Source organism: Acomys minous (genome assembly GCF_964271855.1).
Source record: "Acomys minous genome assembly, chromosome: 8".
Lineage (NCBI taxonomy): Eukaryota > Metazoa > Chordata > Mammalia > Rodentia > Muridae > Acomys > Acomys minous.
This window is the reverse complement of record NC_140489.1, coordinates 110,950,761-110,977,434: the sequence shown is the minus strand read 5'-3', so window position 1 is coordinate 110,977,434 and position 26,674 is coordinate 110,950,761. Positions and strand designations below refer to the sequence as shown.

The 26,674-nt window shown below is 40.1% G+C and overlaps 1 protein-coding gene across 3 annotated transcripts in view; it reads left to right on the top strand.

Annotated features, from left to right (window-relative positions):
- The first annotated feature begins 284 nt into the window (after positions 1 to 284).
- STRN (striatin) overlaps positions 285 to 26,674 on the top strand; it is a 100,381-nt gene continuing 73,991 nt past the window's right edge. For 2 of the 3 annotated variants that reach the window (XR_014781288.1, XM_084793088.1), the window contains exon 1: positions 285 to 641. Coding sequence is in view for 2 of the 3 variants with exons in the window: in XM_084793088.1 (XP_084649214.1) it covers positions 408 to 641 (234 nt within the window). In the remaining variant the exon portion in view is untranslated. The remainder of the gene's footprint in view (positions 642 to 26,674) is intronic. The other variant, XM_084793089.1, reaches the window with a different exon arrangement.

The following is a 26,674-nucleotide window of genomic DNA, read 5'->3' as shown; positions in this document are numbered from 1 at the left end:
AGGGAGTGCCGCCCGCGAACTTCCGCGTGAAAGGAACCCGCGGCGGAGCGCCCAGAGGTGCGGCATCGTTGGGCCGCGCAACCTAAGAGGAAACCCGCGCAGCCCAGGGGGGGAGGGCGTGGTCAGGAAAAGGCGTGGCTCCAGTCCCGCCTTGGAGAGGCGCTGCACTACAGGCAGGCGGCATTCGCCACGCCCCGGAACTACATTTCCCGGCAAGCCCCGCGGGCCGCAGTTGACCCACTTCCCGGCCCGTCACGGGCTCGCCCGGCCCCCGCGCCCGGGCGGCTGCTCCCTGCTGACTGGGGTGTGGGCGGGGAGCGGCGGAGGGAGGAGGCAGAGCTGGCCGCCGCAGTTTGCCGCCGCTGCTGGGCGCCTAGGCAGAGCTCTCCGGGGTTCGGGCGGCCGCCATGGACGAGCAGGCGGGTCCCGGCGTCTTCTTCAGCAACAACCACCCGGGTGCTGGCGGTGCTAAGGGGCTCGGGCCTCTGGCGGAGGCTGCAGCGGCCGGAGACGGGGCGGCTGCGGCGGGGGCGGCCCGAGCTCAGTACAGCCTCCCCGGGATCTTGCACTTCCTGCAGCACGAATGGGCCCGCTTCGAGGTAGAGAGAGCCCAGTGGGAGGTCGAGCGGGCGGAGCTGCAGGTAAAGACCTTCCCGGCCTGGCGGTCTTCATCCCGCCTCTTCTCTCTCTTCTGCCCCGCCCCGGACCCTTCGCCCCCTCCCCCCGGCCGCTCGCGTCCCCTCCCCCTTGCCTCGCGCCCATCACTTCCAGAATCTCATCCCCCCCTCCTCCAGTCACCTTTGGCTTTTGCTGGCCCCACTTCCTCGAGCCTGTTTCCCATTCCCTCCCCTGATGCATTTACCCTCCCGGCGCCTTTCCGTCGGCTGTTTCCCACTCTTAACTCCCGTGCTCATTTCAACTGTTTGCCATGCCACATCTTGGGTTGTCCCTTTCGGTTTACTGAGTGGGTTGACAGTAGTTTTGAGAGACTCCCAAGCCAATCGTCCTGGCTGAACGTGACGCACCCTAGGTCTAGAGACATTCCCCGCAAAAGGCTTTGGCTGTTGACTACTGCTCTCCCTGCGAGGAAGGTGACCAGGGAAGGCAACACAGTTTGTATCATCGAGGGCCTGGCCTTCCGCGAGAAACTGATGTCGGGCCAGAGTGTTACTAGCTTATCAGCTCTCGTTTTGTCTGAAAATGTTTCTTGACCCCCCCTTTCTGCCCCTTCACCCCCTCCCGCATTTGGCTTAGATGCATAGGTTTCAAAGAAGGACTTGACTGATGCGAGTCAGATAATGAGGCAGGCATGGTACACCTTCTCACGGAGTCTAAAACTTCCAAAGGGTTGATTTTTTTTTTTTTTCATGTTCGGGGGTTTTGCAAGATTGACATGTACTTTAAAAGGAACTAAAGGGGCTTCTTCAGTGTTACTCTGCCTCCTTGCATAATCTGCAAGATAAAGCGTGCCGAACAGAGAGGAGCTGTTGTGAGGCAGAGGAGGAGGAAAGGTTGGTAACTTCACTGGCCTTTCTGAGTTGGTCAGTAGGTTTTCAGTGAGTGTTTATAAAACTTCTAACACACTCACACACACACACACACACACACACACACACACACACACACTGATTTCCAGAGGAACTCAAGAGCTGTGAGTTGTAGTGCCTCTCTATTTTATGGGCTAAGCCTGGATGCTTATTAACACAGTTTGGTACAGCTTTCATTTGAAGCACTTGAAGTGTTACTTTTTTGGTCCCCCCCCCCCCCAAAAAAAAAAAACCAAAGAGATAGAAATCTGTTGTAGAGACTCCCTTTAAGGAGCGTACTGCTTTGGTGAGGTTCAGGTGCCCACGGAAGGAGCAAACAGGCAAGGTTATATAGTGACTAGGTCTATAATAATAGAGGCCATGCTTGTGTCCAGCTCTGTGACCTTGAGGAAATCCTGTGACCTCTCTGGGCTTCAGTTTCATCGCAGCACACTGAATGCCCACCTCATGTATCTGGACTCCGGTTAACAAAACAGAAAGGGCTGCCGCCCCCCTAATGGAGCTTCTGTTTTAGTCAGAAGGCGAACGAACTCAGTGGATATAGCTCTGTGATATGGCCCATAGTTACCTCTTAAAGGAAGAATAAGAATGCAGTCCCGTGGTAGCAGCTGTTGTAGTAGTCAACTTCTGGGAAGTAGGTAGGGGCAACTGAGTGAAGTAGTGGCCTGTATGGTTTCTTCTGTTTCTATAGTTACATGGTTTGTATTTTTTTTTCTCTCATATCTACTGTTAGGTATGAGTATGTAGTCTATTTGTAAGTCTTCTCTTGTTGACTGATCTTGTATCCAACCAAATGACTGAGAGTGCACAGAAAAGTCTGATGCTTGACACCCTCCTTTACTGGCAATGCATTCTTTAAAGGAGCTTATGGAGTTCAGGTCCAAGGCACTGTTGAAGAAAGGCCTAACTCTAATGCACGGTTGCTGGAAATGTTTTTTTTTTTTAAATTTGCTTACATTTTAGCATATTTTCTAGTTTAGGGAATGTAAAACAAATGACACTACTCTGGTTAAAAACAAGCAACAGAGCAATGTTGGCCTTCCTGTGTGTAAGAATATTTGTACACATATCCAAATTAACTTCAGCTAAGTTTCCTATTGTTGCTTATATTTAAGGACACTACTCTTCCTTCCTTCCTTCTTTCTTTTTCTTTTTTGTTTTTTTGAGACAGGCAGGGTTTTCCTGTGTAGCCTTGGCTGTCCTGGACTTGCTTTGTAGACCAGGGTGGCCTCGAACTCACAAGTATCCGCCTGCCTCGGCCTCCGGAGTGCTGGGGATAAAGGCATGTGCTGCTACACCTGGCACTACTTAATTTTTCTTACAACATCTTTTGATGTATGCTACAATGAAATTAAATGTTTGAGAGAAAGTTTTAAAGAATGATAGAATGTTTTATCATAAGTATTATTATTATTGGTGGGTTTGCAATAATGCATGGTCTTTGTACCATTTAATAATAGAATTAAATTAAAAAAAACCCATATACTTTAGGTCTACATTAAATTTGACTCTCCATTTTGTGCCATTGGGCTTTTCCTAGAAAACAATATGAAGTAAAAGAGTTAAATGAATTGTGATGACACATGCGTCTGTCTGTGTCCTTTTAATTTTTAAATCTCTCTGTCTCTCAAAGCCATTAACACCAAAGTCAACAGAAGTGCCTTTAAGGTTCAGTCTCATTTGCCAGAACCTGTCAGTCCTGCTTCTTGAAGTTGCCAGGCCTGAGTTGTGAAAGGCAATCTTAAGTTCTCATCTGTCTGGGCAGCCTTTGTCACTTCCTCCCACCTTTAGATGCTGGGAGTGAGAAAGTAGTCACATCCTATCAATTTTTTTTTCTTAATCCCTTATTTCCTCCTTTCCCATGTTAATGGATCCTCCCCCCACTCTATGGGAATTGGTGATTCCTGAAGGAATAGAGAATATAAAAGTATTACTGAGTTTTGTGTTTGAGAAAAGACTTGAAGAAAGAATACAAATAAAATTTGAGAATATTTTCCTTGTCTGAGACCCAGAAGAAGCATGCATCCTAATTAGCATGGCAGGACATAAACAGTAGGTAGACTGGACTGTCGTCATTGAGAGGGAGATTGGCTTTCTTAGAACAGCATGGGAGAAGACTGAGCAGCAAATGTGGAGAATTATAAGTAATAAGAGCCTTGGGTTTAGTCATTTGAAAATTGCTTACAAGAAGCAAGCATGTAAATAAAGTATCATATATTTTGATGCTGTATGTGTAGGAGTGGAGGGGGCGCTGATCTCTACCTGGGAGTGCCATGTGGTGTAGAGACTCTGTGCTGGAGTGTTTATGAATCTGGGTTTTGGCACTAATGATTTGTATTTCATTTAGCAAATATTTTTCAAGTACATATTTCATGCCAGATCCTGTTCAAGGCATGGAGAAGATACAAGATCTTATCTCATGAAATTGAAATCATAGGGTCAGATAAGCAGTGATGAATTCCTGCTGTGTTGCAAAGTAGTGCATGCTCTGGTTTAGGGGTAGGAAGTAAGTCTTCTTAGACAGACTGTTATTTGACCTAACACCTTCCAAGGCCATACCTGAGTTACAGAAAGAGTTAAAACAGCCAGGACAAGAGAGGATGCTTAGAGGAGCAACCATGAGGGAGGCAGTGGCGGGAGTGGAGGAGGAATGGAAGATGCCAGAGGGAGAGATTGGACCCTGCCCAGTGTAAAGACTTTGAATTTTGGCTGAGTCTGGTGGCACAGGCCTGTAATCTCAGTCACTTGGCAGGCTTAGGGAGAAAGATCACAAGTTCAAGGCCAGTCTGGGCTACAGAGTAAATTCAAGGACAACATGGACTACTTAAGTGAGGCTAGCTTCATATACAAAGTAAAAAGAGGGTGGGGTCACAATCAGTGGCAGTGTTTGCCCAGAATATTGCAAGGCTCTAGGTTCAGTACCAGTACCAAGAAAACAACAACTGTGGGAATGTTTGTGGCGGGCAGCATCTAAAAGGAGCCCTTGGCAGTAATTAAGAGTAGGCTCGGGGAGGTGGTAGAAGAAGCAGGGAGACTATTTAGGAGGCTGTTTTAATTAATTGAGGCCTGAGTTGAAAATGGGTGGTAGTGGTGAGGTTTCCTGCGTATACGTTTTGTTGATGTATCGTCAAAATATAGTAGAAGATTCAGAAAACAAGAAGAACACAGCTAGCTAGATGTGCAAGGGGTAGAATGTGAGGTGTGAGGAAAAGCGGAGCAGAAACAATTCAAAGGCATCGCTACTGAACACCTTAAGGTAGCTGAAATTTCCTGAGCGTTTAGATGAAAGAACTTTAGAAAAGATTTTTTTTTGTTAATTACAGTAATTATTTTCTATGCATGAAATGCAACAATGACATAGACCTGTTAATAAATCTATACTCTAAACTTACTATTATATTCTATGCCTATAAAACATATTTGCCGCCAGGCAGTGGGGATGCACCCCTTTAATCCTAGCCCTTAGGAGGCAGAGACAGGCAGATCTCGGAGTTCAAGGCTAGCCTGGTCTACAGAGTGAGTTCTGGGACAGCCAAGGTTACACAGAGAAACCTTGTTTTGAACACCCCGCCTCAAAAACAAAAACAAAAACAAAAAAAAACCCACCAAACCCAAAACAAACATTTTGCCAAAAGTATACCCTCTCAGAGCCTTAATTTCCTATGTAAGGTAAGAACAATAGATTGCCTTGTGAGAATAAGATTACTTTAAAGTACCTAGTATGTGCCCGGTGTGTAAGTCAAGTAAGTGCTGAGTAGCAAATCCGTGAATTTTACTCCTGTTTATTGCCTCTGAGAAAAGCATGATCTTCAGACGTAACTCACTTTAAGCCAGAGCATGATGGCGCCTTCCTCAGTCCATGCTGCCTAATATTTAGGGTCTGGTGCTGGCACTGAAGCTAGGATGAATGGTAGGGCTAGACCTTAGTGACTTCAATCACCTTTGCATTACATCTTGGATAACAAAGATAACAAATTGTACATTTATAACCATTTTTATAAAACTAACCATCTGTTTCATCTTTTTATTTAAGCTTGGAACAAGCTTTTAAACTTGGAACAAATGAACCATCTTTATATCATTTTGTGAATAAGTTTTTAATTCTATTCATATCCTTGATAATTTCATAGTGTTCAATTATACTTTTAGAAAGATTACAGGGGTACTTACTCTTTTAAAATACATCTTTTTATTTGTCATGTTAGTCCAGTGTGTTTCGACTTTAATGGGAATCTTAGAATAATCTGGGGAACTTGTTCTCTGGGTCTAATCCAGACCAATTAAAACAAAAATCATAGAAATTATGTCCCTAGCATTAGCGTTTTTAAGCAGTTTTTTTTTTTTTTTGTGGTTCTAATATATAACAAAGATTGAAGATAAATGCTTTTTTTCTATCCCCCGTCTGGTTTGTGTGTCCCCCCCCCCCCACCTCTCTCTCTCTCTCTCTCTCTCTCTCACACACACACACACACACACAGTATGTTTAAAGAAGTTTGGCAATTTTTAACATGTGTTGGTATTCAGTATATGGATGGCTTTTTATAGATTATGAGATATAATTTCTGTTAATTTCCATTGTTCTTTCTGATGATAGCTAGCATTTTATTTTTAGGCGCTAGCCTATTATCATTTGAATCACCTCCCACTGACTGAAATATATAATGACAGAGTGAGCTTTGAGGTGGAATGAACTTTGGAAGTAACTCCAAACTTCTTAAGTAACAAGAGAGGTTAAATGACCAAGATTGAAGTAGGTTTTGTATAAGCCCTGTCACTTTTTCTCGAGATATTTTGACAGGCTTTTTCTTTTTTAAGTCTTTTCAGATTCTTTACCTCCTCTGCCACCTCTCCCTCCTCCTCTTCTGTCCTCTTCCTTTAGATTTAACCCAGGGTTTGGCGCATGCTAAGCTAAGCCCACCTTCTACCACTAAGCTGAGCTCAGCCTCTCTGTGTATTCTTGAAACCTTGTGACATATCCAGTCTTACTGATACTTACTGTTTTTCTTTTTATCTAAAACATTTTTTGGAGATTTTACTGTGTTTTGCTGCTTTCTGGTTTGTTAGGTACATTTATATTTTTCCTCTGTCTTTGGTACTTTGTTTTTCCTTGATTTTTGAGAGTATGGGTTTCTGTTTTGAATTTTGTTATGCTCTTTAAATCTCATTATCTTACAGAATATCCAACTATATAATTTCTTTAGATAGACCCTCTGTTGCATTTTCTTTCCCCGTTGATTTCTGACTTATGCATGCGTGAATCTTAAGCCTTCCTTCTTTTTCTTCTCTACATGTTCCATCTTTATATTTCCACCCTTTTCTTCTGGCTAATGTATTCTAATACATCTTTCAGTCCATCATTTCCCTCTTCAGTTCATTTCAGCCTGTTACAGTTACGTAGTGAGTTAGCTTAGATCATGTTGGCGTTCATTTTGGCTCCTTTTGCAGTCTGGCTCTTGTTTTGTTCTTTGATGTCTTGTTCTTTTCAGATACTTCCAGGATGACTTTTTTTAACCTTACTGTGGTGTCACTTTTAAGTTGTGTCTCCATAGTTTTTAGGTCTGAGGTGGACTGTTCCTGTTGCTCCTTGCTCACAATAACTTGTTCCTTTGTATTTTTGACTTATTTTGGTGTGCTATTCACTGTCCTTGGAAAGTATAAGAGTAATCTGAATTTTCAAAGGTTTTGCTTTTTTTTTTCTTTTTGGTAGATTACTAGTAATTGAAGGCATTACTAGTACAGTACTACTTTAAACAAAAGTCATTGCCTGAGACATTTGGACTGCTCATCTGATGAGAACTGGGTTGTAAATATATTTTGAGAACAAATATACTCGCTGTCTTTGCCTAGTGGTTATAAACCCTTAAGTGTCTTATATAAATGTGGTGTATGCCACCCATCAGATGTCCAGTCTGGATGGGCCCAAGTTTTGTTTGTTTTTTTCCATTATTCTCTGACCTTAGTGGGTTCTGATATTCTCTTTAATTTTGACCAAATAATTTTTTGATATTTTGTCAATTTTATGTTGCTTAAAGAAAGTATAATAATATTTTGACCAGAATTTTTAGTTGTTTTCAGTGGAAGAAGTTGCTGAAAGAATGTCTTCAATACGTATCTTGGGAAAATAATACTCAGAGCACTTCCTTATATGCCTGTTAATCTTGAACTTTCTTTTTTTGCTGTTTTGCTTTTTCTTTGATACCAGTCTTGCTTTGTAGCCCAGGCTTGCCTCAGACTCCTGCCTCCACCAGCTGAGGGCTGGGGTTATGCACCATCACACCCAAATTTCAATCTCTCTGTTCGCATTTCTTTGAATTCTACTGGTAGGGCAAGACTCACAGTTTTCCACCAAAATATTTGTCCTTTAGGCAGAATTTAAAACAAGACTCTTCACTTTGTGGTCTTTGAGAAGTGTCTGAAAGACCAAATACTCTGGATAGATTTCCTTTTGCAGCTTGATACAGCTATGCTTTTTGATTTATGCATTCTGCTAATGGTGTCCAAGTTTCAATTTTAGGCCATTAAAAAAAACAAAACAAAACAAAACAAAAACCAAACAAGCTTGCCCTTGGTATCCTTGGAGATTCTTACCTGGGTTGCCTCTGCAAATGATGACGCAATCTTTGACCATCATAAGTTGACAGTTGTAAATGTGGGCCTTAGAGGCAGACAGCTCCTCTCACTTAAGCTTTTCAGTTTTCATAGGCTTCTTTTTTATTTGGTTGATATGTTGGTTATAGCATGCAGCCAAGCAGGGTGGTTAAAAATATGGGCAAGTGAGATAACTACCTGTAAAGGTAACCTGGTTCCAAGCCTGTCAACCGGAGTTTGATTTCTGGAACCGCATGGTGTACGGGGAGACCCAGCTCCTGAGCGCTGTCTTCCGACTTCCACTAATACACATTGACCATGCCTGCGAGAGTGAAGCATCTAATATGGCAGCTGCATGCTGATGGTTTAGTCTGACAAGTGGTTAGTGCTTCTTGGTTGAGATGTCTCTGGACAGAATGGATGAGTTCATTTTATCTATTTAACATGTTTTTAGAGGTCAACAGTTTAAGTGATCTAGTTGCCATAGTAGCTACTATGTTCTCTCTGCCCTGTATGAAGTGGCTTGAGAACTATAAACAAGGTGCTGATGCTAACAGACAGGCCAGACACAGCAGTAGCAGATAGTGCTGGGCTTGTGTCCATTGGGCATAGAGAACAGGCCAGCTGAGGAAGCTGATGGAAAAGGGGAAGAGAGAAATCTGCAGCCCTGGTGGACAGGAGGAATGCTGTACACATTTGTAACTCTTCAGGGTGTTAGTATAGTAATCTGAATGTTTCATTTAAGCGTTTGTAGTTGTACAATTATAGAGCTTCTTTCCCAACCCTGTGTTTCTACTTATTTTTGCCCCCCCTTCTTTTATATTTTTGGTTGTGAGCCTAGCCTAGCCTTTAACGGCTGAGCCATCTCTCCAGCCCTTGCCCCCCTTCTTTAGACTAAGAATATTTTGTCTTGTAAGGAAAGTTAGAAGTAGTCTCAATTGGTATAGACTTAGTGTGAACTGAGCCTTAGTCCCTAGCCCAGGGCCGTTTGCTGTACCAAAGCCTTCTATTACATGTTTTCTCTGTGTAGTTGCTTCTGGTTTCAAAGAACAAAGTGAATGAAAAGATTTATGATTACATATGATTTGAATGGCTGCTACAATTTAAATTCTCATCACTTGAGAAGTTTTTTTTCTCTTCATCTTGGACAACTAACGATATACTGAACACATGATATAGTTAGGGACTCAAGTTTTAAACAAATTGTGTTCTTCAATAGTACTTAAGTATGTTATACACACACACACACACACACACACACACACACACACACACGTGGCATAGGCTGATCTCTCTGTGGTGGAGGATGACCTTTAATTTCCGACCCCTGCCTTCCCTACTGAGTGCTGGGATTGCAGGTGTGTGCTGTCATACCTGGTATGTATGTAGTGTTGGAGATGAAGCTAACCGTTTTATTTTTTGTGTAGTGAAATAAAGCTCATATTTTCTTTAAAAATTTTCAAATTTAGAGCCTTTGAATTTGTTCCAAGGCTAGTAGTTTAGTTAGATTTGGTATATGTAGTATGGTGTAGTTTGTATGTGTTGGTCAGACTTCAGATTTTGTATAGTGTTTTGCTTATTAAGTTTTCTCTTAGCCGGTTTTATGTATGCCGTGTGAGGACAGAATAATAAATATGCCAACTGTGTATTTGCGCTCATGTAGAAACTAAAGGTAATTGGGTTTAACTTTTATTACATAACTTTATCTGAACAAGATGATGGATATTAAAAAATATTGATGTGTTTAGAAGGAAATTTTATTGTATACTAAGCTGGAGGCGGTATTAAAAAGGAGCGCTTTGTTCAGGAGATGAAGTGGGAAGAAAAGCAAGCGACTAGGTAGGAGCCAAAGAAGGTGAAGCTTGGAAGGTATTGAGTAAGTTTGATGGAGTAGGTATTTTGGGTGTGGCAAACACATTCTTGGCATAAATACATTAGACAGATTCTTTCCCAACAAGGGCCAGAGGGAATGTCTCACCACTGATCACACAGGCGCCATTAGCACTCATTTGCATGCGATAGAAATTGGACCCAATACCAGTATATCTACTTTGGAGAAATAAACATGACGTCAGATTCCACAAGGTGATACCAGTTTCACTTGATGGAAAAGTACAACACAGTGTCAATTGTTCTCATTTTTTTTTGTTTGTTTTGCTTATGCTTTCTAAATGAGAAGGTTGTGCAGTGAGCAAAGGAGCTTAAATTATAGGCACAACCGAAACCTGCTCCTGAGGAATGTGGATTCCTATAAAGCTGAGAGGAGTGACAAGGAGGAGTCCGGAGATCTGGGTCAGCACACGTAATGAACCTGAAAGAATAGGGTTAGTCAAGGAAGGCACCGTCCTCTCAGAAACTCAGCACACTGCTTTGCTTGCTGTCTTTATCACCCTCTATTAGCAGTAAAGATGTTGTTTATTGCGTACCATGTGTCAGATACATTGCTAAGTACTTCACACTTAAAATTTATTTTAATCGTATAAAACTGTGTAGAGATGGTATTAATTATTCCCCAATAACCGGGCAAAACATTGAGAAAGGGTAAACATTAGCCGTAGGAAAAAGCTGATCATAGTTCTGGGCATAGTTGAGGAGGAAGGATTCAGACATTTTCATTTTCTTTCATACTTCTTCTTGGTCAATGTATAGGAATGTTCAGCCTACTAAATCCTGATCATCACCAAGATTCAGTTATGTTCTCTGGGAAAGCCTATTTGGCTTTTGTGCGCCTTGAGAATGAATATAAACCAAAAGCAGTTAATACTGCCCAGACTGGTGGATGATCATGCTGCTAGAAAAGATGTTTAAAATACATCTTAAAATTTTTAAGTTGGGCTGGAGAGATGGCTCAGCAGTTAAGAACACTGCTCTTCTAGAGGTCCTGAGTTCAATTCCCAGCAATCACATGGTGACTGACAACCATCTATACAGGGATTGGATGCCGTGTTCTGGCATGCAGGTGTAGATAGAGCACTAATACCTAAAATAAATAAGTCTTTTTAAAAATTTTAAGTTAAGGGGGGCTGGAGAGATGGCTCAGAGGTTAAGAGCACCGACTGCTCTTCCAGAGGTCCTGAGTTCAATTTACAGCAACCACATGGTAGCTCACAACCATACCATCTATAATGGGATCTGATGCCCTCTTCTGGCCTGCAGGTGTATGTGCAGGCAGAGACCTGTATACATAATAATAAATAAATAAATCTTAAAACAAAATTTTTTAAGTTAAAATATGTTTGTATAGTTATTCACTGGTATAAGACCAGGTTTACTTACCTGTCACTTGTTTTAAAGAATACCAGCTAAAGGGGATAGAAAAGTGGCTCAGTGGGGCTAGAAAAGTGGGTCAGTGGTTAAGAGCACTGGCTACTCTAGCAGAGAACCATGAATTGATTCTCAGCACCCACATGGTGGCTCCCAACCATCCGTAACTCCAGTTCCAGGGAGTCTTCTGGCCTTTGAGAGTACTGCATGAATGTGGTGCATAGGCATTCATGCAGGCAAAACACCACACATAAAAATAATAAATAAATAAAATGTTAAAAATAATATCAGTTACAGTTCTGTGTTGTCATTCCTGAATAAGCCACAACTATAATATACTACTTATGATTTCTGGTTTTGGTTTTCCTTTCTGTAAAACACACTACATGAAAACATCTTGGGATTTTTATGGCCCTTTCTTTAGTGTTACACAGTTGTTTCTCACACAATTGTTTTGATAACATTATTCTTAGTGGTCCTTTTTTTTTTTTTTTTTGCCTTCCCAGAATCCTCCTATCCATCTACCCACCCCTGTTTTCTTCCTGCCTTCCCTCTCCTTCCCTTCTCTCTTTCTTTTTCTAGGTAAGTTATTCAGTTAAACACAATTGAACAATAACAAATAAACATTTTTTTTACAGGAAAACCAGTTCACCTTTGTTTGTTTGTGACAGGTATTTTGTTTATTTGTTTAGTTTTTCGAGACAAGGTTTCTCTGTGTAGCCTTGGCTGTTCTGGACTCACTTTGTAGACCAGGCTGGCCTGGAACTCAGAGTGATTCTCCTGCTTCTGCCGCCCAAGTGCTGGGATTAAAGGCGTGTGCCACCACACCCAGCCTGGGATTTTTGTTTTTGTTTTTGTTTTTGTTTTTTGAGACAAGGTAGCCCTTGATGTCCTGGAATTCACACTGTAGACCAGACTTGCTTTGAACTCAGAGATCTGCTTGCCTCTGTCTCTGGAGTGCTGGATCTAAAGGCTTACACCACCAGGCCCTGCCCAGTTGACTTTTGATAAACATACAATTCTGTGGAAACCAAAGTATATAGAGGAACTATAAAGAATGACTATTACTAATAAACACTAAAAAATCTTAACTTTTATTTAACATGCTGTGGGCTTTGGACAGTGTTTTACCAAAACAGTTTTAAAAAATACTGGTTAATCTATGAGGTTAGTTGACCGAGATTAGTAGTAGAGCAGCTGTCGTACTGTCTCATGCTCTGTGTATTTGTTCTGTTCCTTCACTAGACTTTGAGTTACAGAAGAGAAGTTTTTATTTTTTTAAGGTCCAACAGAGGGACTGGCACATACTAGTTGCTCAGGAAATTATTCCTAATTGAATAAATCTCATATTTGCAGTATTACTAACTATGTATCAACATGAACATGTGTATGTGAGTTTATTCTAGCTTCCAGCAAAATTCTATTCTTAAAAGCAGGTCATATGTCTCAGACATCTTTGATATTTATGTTTTCTGTGACTGTAGTCAATGCATCGCATACACACTGTTATTAGGCAAATAACACTTTATCTATTACCTTTGCTGCTAAGTATTTCTACCTTGTGACTTCCACTAGAAAGAGCTATTTGAAGCAAGCGCTATCTGCATTCCTGTCATACAGAGCATTGGGCCGTGGCCTGCCGCATCAGTTTGACAGGGTTCATTTCAGGGATGCCACCGGCTTCACAATTGCTACTGGATGCTGCTGCAGTAAATGGCTGCAAATGGGTGGTTTTGTTTTTGATAATTGTGAGTATGGATTGTTTTTCACACTCCCCTCCTACATATTGAACTCTGACCACCAGGAAATGCCTTTGGCATCATTGTCCTAAAATGTCTTTATGATCCACAGACCTGTACCATTTTTCTCTTCTCTTTTTAAAGCCCACACCCTCAAAATTTTCCATGCTTCTTGTTCCTTCTAAATAGTTAAGTGAATGTTTTGTTTCTTGGCAGTCTGATTTTAAATAAAAATATCTAAGGCAAGTGGGGGTATTTTTTGTCTCTTGGGACTGAGGGTATTGATAGAAAGACATCGTGGGCTGTGTAGTAAGACCACCTCAGAGGGGAAGCCAACCACCAAACGCTGCAGCACTCCTCAGAAAACAAACATATAGGTATCATTATTCAATGTGTACTGTTCTGATCTTGTTTACATATTGTACACTAGCATATTGCAGTATTTTTTGTTTATTACTGTACTCTGAACTTTTAGGTAAATACTAGAAATGTCTCCATTGTTCTAAAGTTGGAATGAAACTCTTAGGTCTGAGTCTGTTTTTTTCATTAGAGATGTATAGGGCAGCCAAGTCAGTGAGACTAAATAAAGCACATGGGACTAAGGAAAAACCCAGTTGCTGAAGACTCACAGAAAATGTGCCACTATGCCAGGCGTGGGTGTGTGCCTTGTAGTCTAGTTACAGGGGATGCTGAGACACGAGGGACTCTTGAGTCTAGGATAGCATAGTGAGACCTTTAAAAAAACTTTTTTTATATGTTCATTGGTGTTTTGCTTGCATGTAGTCTATGTGAGGTTGTCAGATCTTGGAGTTACAGCCAGTTGTGAGCTGCCATGTGGGTGCGGGTGCTGGGAATTGAACCCGGGTCCTCTGTACGAGCAGACGGGCCTTTATTAAACTCTGAGCCATTTTTCCAGCCCCGAGACCCCTCTTTCAAAAAAGAAAAATGTGTCATTGTGAATTTTTAAAGTTTAAAAACATTTTGTACTTTTTCTTCATAGCTTCATAGATTATTCTATTTTAACTTTTCCACATTTACCAACCAACCAGAAACAACAAAAGAAGCTCCTTTCTCGGCTCTACTGTTGACTGGCAATGTCATCTTTGCCACACTCTGTTTCATTTGTTTTGTTTTGTTTTTTGTTGTTGTTGGTTTTTTTCAAGACAGGGTTTCTCTGTGTAGCCTTGACTGTCCTGGACTCACTTTGTAAATCATGCTGGCCTTGAACTCACAGTGATCCTCCTGCAAGGCATGTGCCACCATGCCCAGCTTTTTTTCATTTAAGTTTCTCTGAGCAGACTGTATTTATTACCTTCAGGTAGTTCTCTAGTGTTCACTTGTATCATTTTTCTCCCTTCCTTTGTTCTCTCAGGTTACTGTTGCTCAGTCCCTTGTGATCATTTTTTACATTTCTCCAAGAAGTTTGCTGAACCCCAGATTATGCCGTTTCTTCCCCATTCCCCCAGTTTAAGTCTTACTCCTGTGGCAGATTCCTTTTCTAAGAGTACATCTACATCATTGCCTCTCTAGCTATGCCGATACGCAGTGAAATCCTGACATGTCCAGCTTTTGCAAATGTCAGGGATGGCCTGTTACTTGAAATTTGATCATCTATTCTAAAATCATTTTCAGTGCTGGCTGACTCTCCTTCCCTTACCCAGCCCCTTAGCACTAGTTCAACTTTTGTTTAGTCTTTTGCTCTCTTGTACTCTTTCAGTCATGTGTTAGCATGTGAATGTGTTGCAGTTCTTAGAACATTTTAATTTATTCCAAGTCTTTAACAGTTCATATCCTTTGGGTGAAAGGTCTTCTAAGTTTTCATTTTTAGCTTCTCGTTGGGTGGACATAGTCTAAACTTTCTTGCCTCCCAAGCAGCAAAAATACTAACTAAAAATCAATTGCCTCAAGCATTCTTTTTCATTTATTTTTTCCTAATATAGATTTCAAATCTCTCCACAGTCAGACTGTTCACATTTCCTATTTATTAGAGTACTATTTTTAAACCAAAATACCGAAATCTTTCTTTTACATGTAAACCGTATCTCCTTTAAGTACTTCTTTTTTTTCTATTTGGCACTTAGTATGCTACCTTATCATATTTAATTGCTTCTTATATCTGTTCAATTGATTTAGCTATCTATTGAATGTATGCTAATAATATGTGCCGGATATAAAACTTGGAATTTAACAGTTAACAGCATGGACCATTCTTGTCCTCTTTAGGCTTTAGCAATTTCCTGTGTACCTCAAAAAAATTGTCTCCAGTACTTATCAGAGTATCCTATGATGTTCCTATACAGCGTATGCATTTATCAAAGTAGCACAATAGCCCATAAATAATGTACAGTTTAAAAAGTGGGAATTAGCACACTTATCTTTAATCCCAGCACAGGCAGGCAGAGGCAGGTAGATAGTGAATTCTAGGCCAGCCAGGACTACAGAATGGGACCCTATTTTTAAAAATCGGGTGGGTATGGGTGGGCATTAAATAATTAGATAAACAATAATGGTAGTAAAACAAAGTAGGGCTGAGTGTGGTGGTGCCCACCTGTAATCCCAGCACTCGGAGAGGCAAAGGCACTCTCAGAGTTCACGGCCAGCCTGGTCTACAAAGTCCAGCACAGTCAAGCTACACAGAGAAACCCTGTCTCAAAACAAAACAAGCAAACAAAACAACAGCAAAAAACAAAAGTAGGAAGTTAGGAAGGCAACCTGCTCCTGACTAAAGTACATTCTAGCTGGACAATAGGGTCTTCATTTTGGAGAATCTTTAGACAAATGGCTATTTTTGTCATCTTTGACCCAATAAAAATTAAAACCTTAGTCAAACTAATGCTGCATTAGTTCAGTTGTATTCCACTAATCTTGTAAAAGGCATGAGCAGAATAAAAAGAAATAGAAATCTTAAAAAAAAAAAAAAAAACTCATTGTCTGGAGCCAGTTCTTACCCAGCTCGGTTTCCCTCCTGCTGTCAACTCCATGTAACAGCACGCAACTAAACACAGTACTGTTTCTTTCTAAAAGTGGAGAGAGCTGAGGTTGCTCAGGAAAGTTGAGCGCTCTGATGAGGCTGCATGGAGTGAGGAACCCAGAGTCAGAATCACAGATGCCTGCAGAATTTTGTTTCTGCCAAAAAGCTCTTAACTTGCATATGACAGTTCCAAAATGATACTCACGCGGAGTCTTCAAGAAAAACTGTGTTACCTTCTTCACTGGGTTGTCATGGAATTAAGTTAGGAATTTGCAGAATCTAAAGATTAATATACTTAGTGTTGAATGACTCAGTTTGTCTCATAGGTTCATGGTGGCCTAATTATTTTGTTTTTTGTTTTTGCTTTGTGGTCTCTTGTGTTTTGACTGTTGGAATAAAATTGATTGTTTAACATTTTACTTAACTTTGTGTGTTAGGCTTTAGAAGAAAATAAGCATTATGATCATTGAAACTCAAGTAGTTAGGGAAATGTTTGTTTTAATCAATATATTAATTTTAAAAGTCCATATAAATACACTTGAATATTATTTGCAGAAAGAGCTGGAACATAACTTATTAAAAACATCAATTTTCTACAAAATAAACAATTTTTACGTTAAGAATTCAAAGCTATTTAGATATAATTTTTGAAAACAAGATTTACATTTAGAAGAAATTATTTAACATTTAAAATAGGCTATATACACATAAATACATATACATACATCAAGATGTATAGAAATGAGCAAAATACAAAGTATTTTTCTCTCCAAGCCATCTACAAAACCTTTTACAGATATTTGCACTTGTAACTTAATGAACATAGCTTCTAGATTGTATGTATGCACGCACTCCTGATGTTTATTGTGTCTACATTTGCCTTGGCAATCACTGTGTTTTTTAATGTTTCAAGCCTCCACAATTACTATCTTCCTTCTTTAAGTAAATATCTTGTACTTTAAATACCTAGAAATATGCCTGAGAATTTATGTGTTTTATTTCTATTCTGACTGGGATCTTTTTCCATTACGTTTCTGCCATTCTTGGATCACTTTGCAGAAATACTTTAATCCTTGCTGTGTTTCATCTCAGTTGGTTTTCTTAATATCTTCCTTGTTAAATTATTATATCCTGCTTAGGTTTTTGTCAACCTAATACAAGCTAAAGTCATTTGAGAAGCAAGAACCTCAATTGTGAAAATACCTGCAGCAGCGTGGCCTGTGGGCAAGGCTTTTCTTGTGATGATTGATGTGGAAGGGCCCAGCTGCTGCGCTGTGTAAGAGAGCAGCTGAGCAAGCCGCCCAAAGTGTCGTAACCGGTTAGCTACATCTCTTTGTTGTAGAATTTTGTAAGTTTCTACAAGTTTATAGTTTCTGCCCTTCATAAACTGATTTTCTATATGCACTTGTTATTTGTCACTATTACAAATAAAATATTATGTCTACTGCTAAGAAATGGTATCACATGAAGAAGTGTAGAGGAATGTGGACTGGCCACATGTGAGATTAATTACTTGGTCCTTTGTTTTATGAGGTTCAACCATTTTATTAAGTGTTTCAGATTCTGGGATCACATTTTATTAATCAAGCGTATAGGAACTTATGTATTGATTTTAAAACTTACAGAAGTTTCATCATTCCATCATTCAATCATTCCAGGGAGGAGAATCATTGTAACTTCTATCCAGGCACTTTTGGTAGAGGACTTGGGAAATTTTTATTTATTTATTTGTTTATTTATTGGATTCCCCCTTGGGCACCCCACCCCAGGACTTGGGAAATTAATAAGCAAAAGTTTTGGTGAACTTAAATTGCAGGCAAGTGAGCAAAGGCTTGACGTTATCTCAGAAGGTTCAGCTGGATATTCATAATGAGCTACTTTTTGTAGTGCACAGCTCTACAGTGACCTGAGATTACGCTTCTGAGAAAAATCTCACAGAATACTGCCTTCGTATTCTCATTGCTTTGAAAGATCAGTTGTGTATAGTAGGGCTTTCTCAGACCCGACAGTGGTATAAATAATGACATGAAGACTGTTACATAGTTTAGGCCTCTGGATAACTACCATCTAGGCTTGACCCAAGTATCTAGCCTATGGTCCGCCAATGGCTAGCTCTTTTGCCCCTCTGCTCCCTTTCCATTGGTCCATTTCTTTTCCCAACAGTGTCTTTCTGATCTCCTGCATCTGTTTTCTTCTCTCAACATCCTTCTTTCCTGGAAGTTCTGCCTTCTACTTCCTCCTCCTCCAGCTATTGCCCAATCAGCAGTGAGACAACACCAGAAAATCTTTTAGATTGCTTCTAGGCAAGTGTGGAAGAGTGAATATTTATAAAATAGAAACCTCATGATGGGCCATAGAATGACAATACCAATATCCTGCCAGCCGTAGCTTTCTTCTGGTACAGAATTAACAATTGGAAATACAGAGACTTTCACATGAACTCTGGTGCCTCATATTTGACCACGTCCCCTGGATGGGGAGGCCTGGTGGCACTCAGAGGAAGGATAGCAGGCTATCAAGAAGAGACTTGATACCCTATGAGCATATACAGGGGGAGGAAGTCCTCCTCAGTCACAGTCATAGGGGAGGGGAGTAAAGGGAAAATGGGAAGGAGAGAGGAATGGAAGGATACAAGGGATGGGATAACAATTGAGATGTAATATGAATAAATTAATAAAATATATTAAAAAAAGAAAATACAGAGACATACCTCACGCAATGTGAAGAAAAGTTACCCCAACAGTTGTGGGCTAGTGGGTGGCTTAGTTGACAAAGTGCTTACTGGGCAAACATGAGGATCTGAGCTGGATAAATCTACATAAAAACTGGGTGTGGTAGTATAGACTTGTAATATCAGTGCTGGTAAAGCAGAGACAAGAGTATTCAGCCAGTCTAGCTGAATCGGCAAGCCTCAGGTCAGTGAGAGACCCTGTCTCAAAGAATGCAGTGGAAAGTTATTGAGGAAGAGACCCAGCATAAACTTTTAGTCTTCCCACTTGTCAGCATGTGAAAATCAGATTGTAAAAGAACTCAGTTACATCATTGGCCTCAAGATCCAAGGCCACCCTACCTGACTTGAATTTTCCAAGTTTTTAATAATTGACCTGCTTTTAGAACATATTTAGAATAGGGAGCTCTAACTTTCTGTTGTTGTTTGTTTGTTTTTGCTATTGCTGTTATTTTTGGAGTGTGATCTTCTGTCTCCTCTGTAGAGAAAAATGGAATACAGTTGGGTTTTATGGAGTTAATTTATATCCTGCCACTTTTCTAAGTCTTTGTGTGAATTTTCTAAGTCTTCAGAATTTTCCTGTTTCCTTGGGTATGGTACATATATAATCATTCTATCTGTAAGACATCCTCCCCCCATTTTCTTTTGAATAATACATGTATACAGTTGTATAAATGTTTTTCTTACCATATTAATGAAAATGATGACAGCAATCTGGATTGACTTTGAAGTGTTTTCCCCAAGTGTAACTCTGAGATGTTTTTAAGTAGGTGGTGCCTGCCAGTCCATACTCAAAAGGCATAATCTTGATTGCAGTGCTGGAATTCTGAATGTTGAAATATAGAAAGATCAGAATTTCTAAAATCTAAAATCCTAAAAACGACAACCCCAAGAGGTTAAGATTCTGAATGTTGAAACTCATGAAAACCACAGTTTCAAAAGGAAATTAAAAGATTTTATAAGAAGGGTAGCTATCTGGGTATACAGCTCACAGGTGGGGCACCTGTCTTGCATGTGTGAGACCCTGCTTTTGATCTAGCACTGACTTTAAAAACTGTCACTATAGCTCAGCACATGAGGGTCTGCCACTGCCTGGTGATCTGAGGTGAAAGGAGAGAAGTGATTCGCACAGGTTGTTTTCTGACATCCATAAACACACCTACACACACCCACATTAAAAAAAATAAACAAGGGAAAAATCATCTGAATCCGGGGGAAGAGTTTAATACTTTCATGGTTGTATGCTTGATACTTGCATCCTTTTAGATGTATTGAACACTTAGAAACCAGGGGAAGCATCATTTTTATGAGTTTTTCCACTGGAGGTTAGTATGTGAGTCTGAATGGACAAGTTATGGCGGATCCAGCATGGCACAGAGATGGGAAAAATTAACTGGAATGCTGCTCCTGTCAATGTACAGCGAATCACATGAGACGTTAAGAAGGAGCAATGGCGCTTAGAAAATTAATATGAATTGATTAGTTAAGGAGAGTGATGCCTATTTTCTTTCTTTATTATTCTTACTATTTTTTATTTACAGCCTGATCATAGCCCCTCTCCCTCCTTACTTCCCAGTCTCACCCGTATACCCACCTTTCCCCATTACTCGCTCACCCCCACTTCTTCTCTTGGAGAAGGGGAGGCCCCCCATGGGTACCAGCCCACCACAACACTTCAAGTCTCAGCAGGACTAGGCACATCCATTTCCACCGAAGCCAGACAAGGCAGCCCAGCTAGGGGAAGGGGATCCATGGCAGGCAACAGAGTCAGAGACAGCCTCTATTCCCATGTTAGAGGACCCCTATGTTGACCAAGCTTGACATTTGCTACTTATGCATAGGGGGTCTAGGTTCAGCTCATGCATGCTCTTTGGTTAGTGGTTCAGTCTCTGTGAGCCTCCATGGGCCCAGGTTAGTTTACTCTGGCCGAGGTCTCCTTGTGGAGTCCTTGACCTCTCTGGTTCCCTCAATCCTTCCTCTACTCTTCCACCAGCCTCTCCAAGCTCCACCTGTTGTTTGGCTTCAGGTCTCTGCATCTGTTTCCATCAACTGCTGGCTGAAGCCTCTCAGAAGAGAGTTATGCTAGGCTCCTGTCTGCAAACATAGGGGTTGACTCTTCTCCCATGGGGTAGGTCTCAGCTTGGACCAGTCATTCATTGGTTTGCCATTCCCCCAATCTCTGCGCTACCATTATCCCTACACTTCTTGTAGGCAGGACAAATTTTGGGTTGAAGGTTGTGTGGGTGGGTTGTTGTCCCCCTCCCTCTACTGGAAGTCCCGCCTTTTTACAGGAGGCGGCCACTTCGGGTTCCATTTTTTCTTTCTTTCTTTCTTTTTTCTTTTTAAGATTTATTTATTTATTATGTATACAGTGTTCTGCCTGAATGTACACCTGCAGGCCAGAAGAGGGACTGCATTACATTATAGATGGCTGTGAGCCACCATGTGGTTGCTGGGAATTCAACTCAGGACCTCTGGAAGAGCAGTCGGTGCTCTTAACCTCTGAGCCATCACTCCAGCCCGGGTTTCATTTTCTAAAGAAAAAACTTAGCTATCTATTGCATTGTGAGGCTTCAAAATGTGGGTAATTGTTGTGACACTTTGATGGACTAGTACCCCCAGCAGTCATCCATCATCCATACACTTTTTCATATATCAAAGCAGAAGTAGGCTCTTGCTGTGTATCTAGACTTGAAATCCTCGTGCTTCAGCCTCAAGAGTGCTGAGATCATAGGCACATGAGACCACATGGAGCTTTCAGAATTCTTTTCTTTCTTTGTGTGTCTGTGCACAAATGCATGTACAAATATGTATCTATTTCCTCAGGTGCTCCCCACCCCCATGTTTATCACTAGCTTTGCCATGAACCTGTCAACCGGGCCAGGCTGCTGGCTAGTGAACTCCAAGGATTTTCTGGTTCTCTTTTTAAACTTTTATTATTATTTTAATTAATCAGCCCTACAGCTGGCAAGGATTTTCACTCTCCTTTGTTTTGCAGCTTTTTAATTTCATGCAGATCATTTGTCAGTTCTTGTTTCTTTTTTCTGTATTGTCAAGTCCTTTTCCTAATCTTCTCTGCTTGTTTGTTGTGTCTTTGTGATTGACCCCAGCAGCACCAGAGTTCTAGGTTTTATATCAAATGTTTTAGTCCATTCTGAATGGATTTTTGCACAGGATGAGAGAAAGGGATCTAGTTTGACTTGTTTACATTTTTTTTTTAACAGTGATTTGTTGAAATCACATCTCCATTTTTTTGACATGATTTGTTGAATGCAAATCACCTGCCTTCACTTCTACCTTTTCTTTTGGGGGCTATTGTTAGTGGGATTGTTTTCCTTATTTCTTTCACAATATGATCAGTGTTGGTATGATAAAAAATACTTACTCATTTTTATGTTTTGTTTTGCTGAAAGTATTTATCATATCTCAGAACTTTTGATGGCATCTTTAGGGCCCTTGTGTACTTTTTTTTTCTTTTTTTCCATCAAAGACTTAAATTGTTTAGTGTCATACTGCATGGCGTATGTGGAGCTGCTTGTTAAGTGACTGCACTTACTAATTCCTTGTTAAGTGATTGCATTTACTAACTTCTTGTTAAGCGATTGCATTTACTAACTCCTTGTTAAGTGACTGCATCTACTAACTCTTGTTAAGTGACTGCATCTACTAACTCCTTGTTAAGTGACTGCACTTACTAATTCCTTGTTAAGTGATTGCATTTACTAACTCCTTGTTAAGTGACTGCATCTACTAACTCTTTGTTAAGTGACTGCATCTACTAACTCCTTGTTAAGTGACTGCATCTACTAACTCCTTGTTAAGTGACTGCATCTACTAACTCTTTGTTAAGTGACTGCATCTACTAACTCCTTGTTAAGTGACTGCATCTACTAACTCTTTGTTAAGTGACTGCATCTACTAACTCTTTGTTAAGTGACTGCATCTACTAACTCCTTGTTAAGTGACTGCATTTACCTGCTTGGCTGTTGGTCTGTCTCTGTATGATACAGTTAACCTGCTCACGACTCTTGTGCCATTTTTGTCTTTTGTCCACCTTATGCTTACAAAAAGTTTATTGCTAAATTTACTAAGTAAAATGATATGTTAAATATTCTGATGTGTTTTGTATATTTTTCAAATAAACCCTCATATAAAAAAGGTAAACAGATTTCAAATAATTTAAACTTTCCCAAGAATTGTATTTTTGGCCTGGGCATGGTGATGAATGGCTTTAATTCCAGCACTCAGGAGGATCTATGTGAGTTTGAGACCAGCCTGGTCTACACATGCAATTCCAGGCCAGCCAAGGCTACCTAGAGAAACCCTGTCTCAAAAATAAAAAATGTAATTTTGGAATTTGACCATTTGGGGATTTTTAACGTTTGTAATTACAGCCTCCAGATTGTGTCTGTTCAAGATATGGCCCCACTTTTAGGATATGAACAGATGATTTAGAATTGGGATGCTCTAGAAACATCAGTGTACATTATGTAGTTTAGTCTTAGTAATAGCATTGTGAGTTTGGGGATATTAGTTCTGATTTACTAGTAAAAATGGAAGTTTTACAAGGTTAGATAATCTGCCCCCACTAAGTAGCACAGAGGCCATGCTGGTGTGGTTGAGTGTTTAGCATCTGCTTGGGTAGCCTTATGTCAGTTCCAGGATTAAGATCATAAGGCAGTTAGTTGTATGACAGGAAGAGTCACTGTGGAAAAGCTGGAAGTGAATTCTGGACTAATAGTTTTTCTTTTATTTAGGAAAATAAAGTGTTTCCAAATGTTTATTGTAAGAACAAATCCAGTTCCAGTCCAACAGTCCTCCAGTGGCAGAGGGCGGAGGACAAGGTTCAGCAGATAAAGGCACTGGATGCTGAGCCAGATAAGACCCAACTTCTCCATGGTGTTCTTAACTGCCATAGGTTAAGCAGAGGCACACACATGCTTGTGTCCATGCACACATACGAAATAAATAAATTAATAAAAAGCAAAATAAAGTCAGCAGAGACTAAAACAAGAATAACGGAGGCAGGTATATAGGTACATGCATATAATTCTAGCGCTTGGGAGATGGAGGCAAGAGGGTCAGGAGTTCAAGGCTCTCCTTGCCTGCACAGTGCGGTTGAGGCTTCATGAGATCATTTGACATTTTATAACACTGGAAAACGGACTGGAGACTGATTCGATTTATCAAAGTAAATGCAAATGGAAAAACATCAGATACAGGCTAGGATTTAGGTCAGGCCCAACTGGCTATACCTGTATGTTTTTGAGAAAGTTACTTACAATATGCTTTTATTAGTTATTGCTCTTTATTGGCAAATATCCTTAATCTTCTAACATTTATGATGCTAATTTATTCTTTTGAATAATAACAGTGTTGTTTATTTCCTTTAGAAAAATAAAAATCTTTAAAAATTTTTATCTTCTTAAAGATTTGTTTTTGTTACTTTTAATTATGTGTAGGAATGTGTATCTGCATGTGGGTTTGTGCATACGGAAGCAGGGGCCTGCACATGCCAGAGATATCAGATGTCCTGGAGTTGGAGTTACAGATGATTTTGAGCCTTGACATGGGAACTGAGAACTGAACTCTGTTCCTCTGCAAGGACAGCAAATGCTTTTAACCACTGAGCCAGCTCTCAGCACTTAGAAAATTAATCATTTAAAAGACTTTATTTTTCACAACATACTTTGTAGGCTTGTTAAAATAACTCATTTATGCTCTTCATTTGTATAGCAACGTGTTTGCTAATTATTGGCCAGTTTTACTTTTTCTTCTCCTCACTCCTTCCCTTTTGTCTCCTCCCTCCCCTCTGCCACTCCTCCCTCCCCTCTTCACTCTTTTTCCCTTTTGTTATTTGGCTGACTTTCCTTGTTGAAACATTTGCTGGTAATAAAATTATTTTTTAAAGTATATCTTTTATTCTTCTTGGTGAGTAAGGAGTGGATGTTTTCTAGCGAATCAGTTTGGTCTGTTTCTTTTCTCAACTATCTTTTCAGGATGTATATTTATTAACTTTCAAGTAAATACTGTAACTTCTTTTTAGCAAAGCCTGCCTCCTTTTTCTTTCCTTCCACTTTTGTTTTTAAAAGCAAATCTTGCTATCAAGCACTGATCAGCCTTGTACTGTTATGTAACCCAGCTGGGCTTGAACTCATGGTAATTGTCCTGCCTCAGCCTCCACATGCTAGAATTACAAGCATATACCACCATACCTGGCTCTCCTCCTCCTCCTCCCTTCCTTCTTCCTCCTCCGCCTCCTCCTCCTCTTTCTTCTTCTCCTTCTTTTCCTCCTCCTCCTCTTCCTCCTCCTCCTTCTTCTTCTTCTTCACTGACTTTTTCCTCTTTCCCAGTTTGTTCTGAATCTTGCTGTTTTGACCAGAGTATTTTGGTATATTGGCCTAGAAAATTCTCCTATCTTAAATTGTGTTCTAAACCTAACTGTTTAAGAACATAGATTATTTCTGATGGAGAATTTTTAAACACTGCCTAAACATTTACTAGAAAATGAAAGTTATAAGTTTCATAAAGTACTAATTGTATATTTACATAATAATGCTTTGTTTTCAAGCAGTAAATAGTGTATTTTGTGTTTCAAAGGATATAAAAGTGTGAGCTGAGTCATCTCAGCATAATTTGAAAATGAAAGAGTGTTTAGGGAAGGGGAGAGATGAAGTGCAAAGATGGAGGCACAGCCATGGGGAATTGGGGTCTTCTCGGAAGGCAGATGCTTCAGTTGCAGCGTGGACTATTAGAGAGAGGGGGTGGAACAAGTTGTGGGGGAGGGGTCTATTCCATCTGGTAGAAATTGTGTTTATCTTTACCCTTCCTTGATTTATAGCATCATAATTACAGAGGGTAAATGCTTTAAATACTAAGCTATGGCTGTGAAGAATCACCTTCAGGTATAGCCCAGGGCAGCTAATTTTATTGGTTTAAAACATTTAGGACTCTTGGAACTTTCTAATGATAACCATCACCAGTTATTACAGAGGTTCTGTTTGTAAGCATACTTCTTAAAACTTATAAATTCTCAAAAGAAAATTAAGATCTTTGTGTAGGATGCTGACTGTGAATTGTATTTCCATTGAGTCATTGCTTTCTTATATATTTTCCTCTTCTACAAATTAATATATACTCTTTCTACCTTAGTAATGTTTATTTCACTCTGTGAATCATTTTTGCTCACAAAGGAGAATTTGTTTTCATCAGTTTAATGATTTTTTTCCTTTTCATATAGAGCATTTGGTAGACTTGTTCCTATTCATAGCTACCAACTATAACCAAATTTCACATTTTGTTCTTTTTCTAGTTAAAAACTGTCATTTTGCTGGGTGGTGGTGACACATGCCTTTAATCTCAGCACTTGGAAGGCAGAGGCAGGTGGATCTCTGAGTTTGAGGCCAGCCTGCTCTACAAAGCGAGTCCAGGACAGCCAAGGCTATACAGAGAAGCCCTGTCTAAAAAAACCAAAACGAAAACAAACAAAAACCAAAAAATAAAACAAAACAAAAAAACAAAAACAACCCCCACCCCCCCCCAAAAAAAACCTGTCACTTTCTTAGCGCTTATATTTTACTTCTTTACACCATTACTAGCAGTTTGGCTTTGGTGGTGACAGGGGAGATATTTTTCATAAAGACACTTTGAGGTGGCTTTGTTAGTTTGTCTAGGCAGTAGTTCTCAACTTTCCTAATGCTGAGACCCTTGAATATTCCTCATGCTCTGGTGGCTTCCCCAACCATAAAATCATTTTCAATGCTATTTCATTACTGTAATTTTGCTACTGTTATGAATCACAGTATAAATATTTTTGGAGATAGAGGGTTCCAAAGGG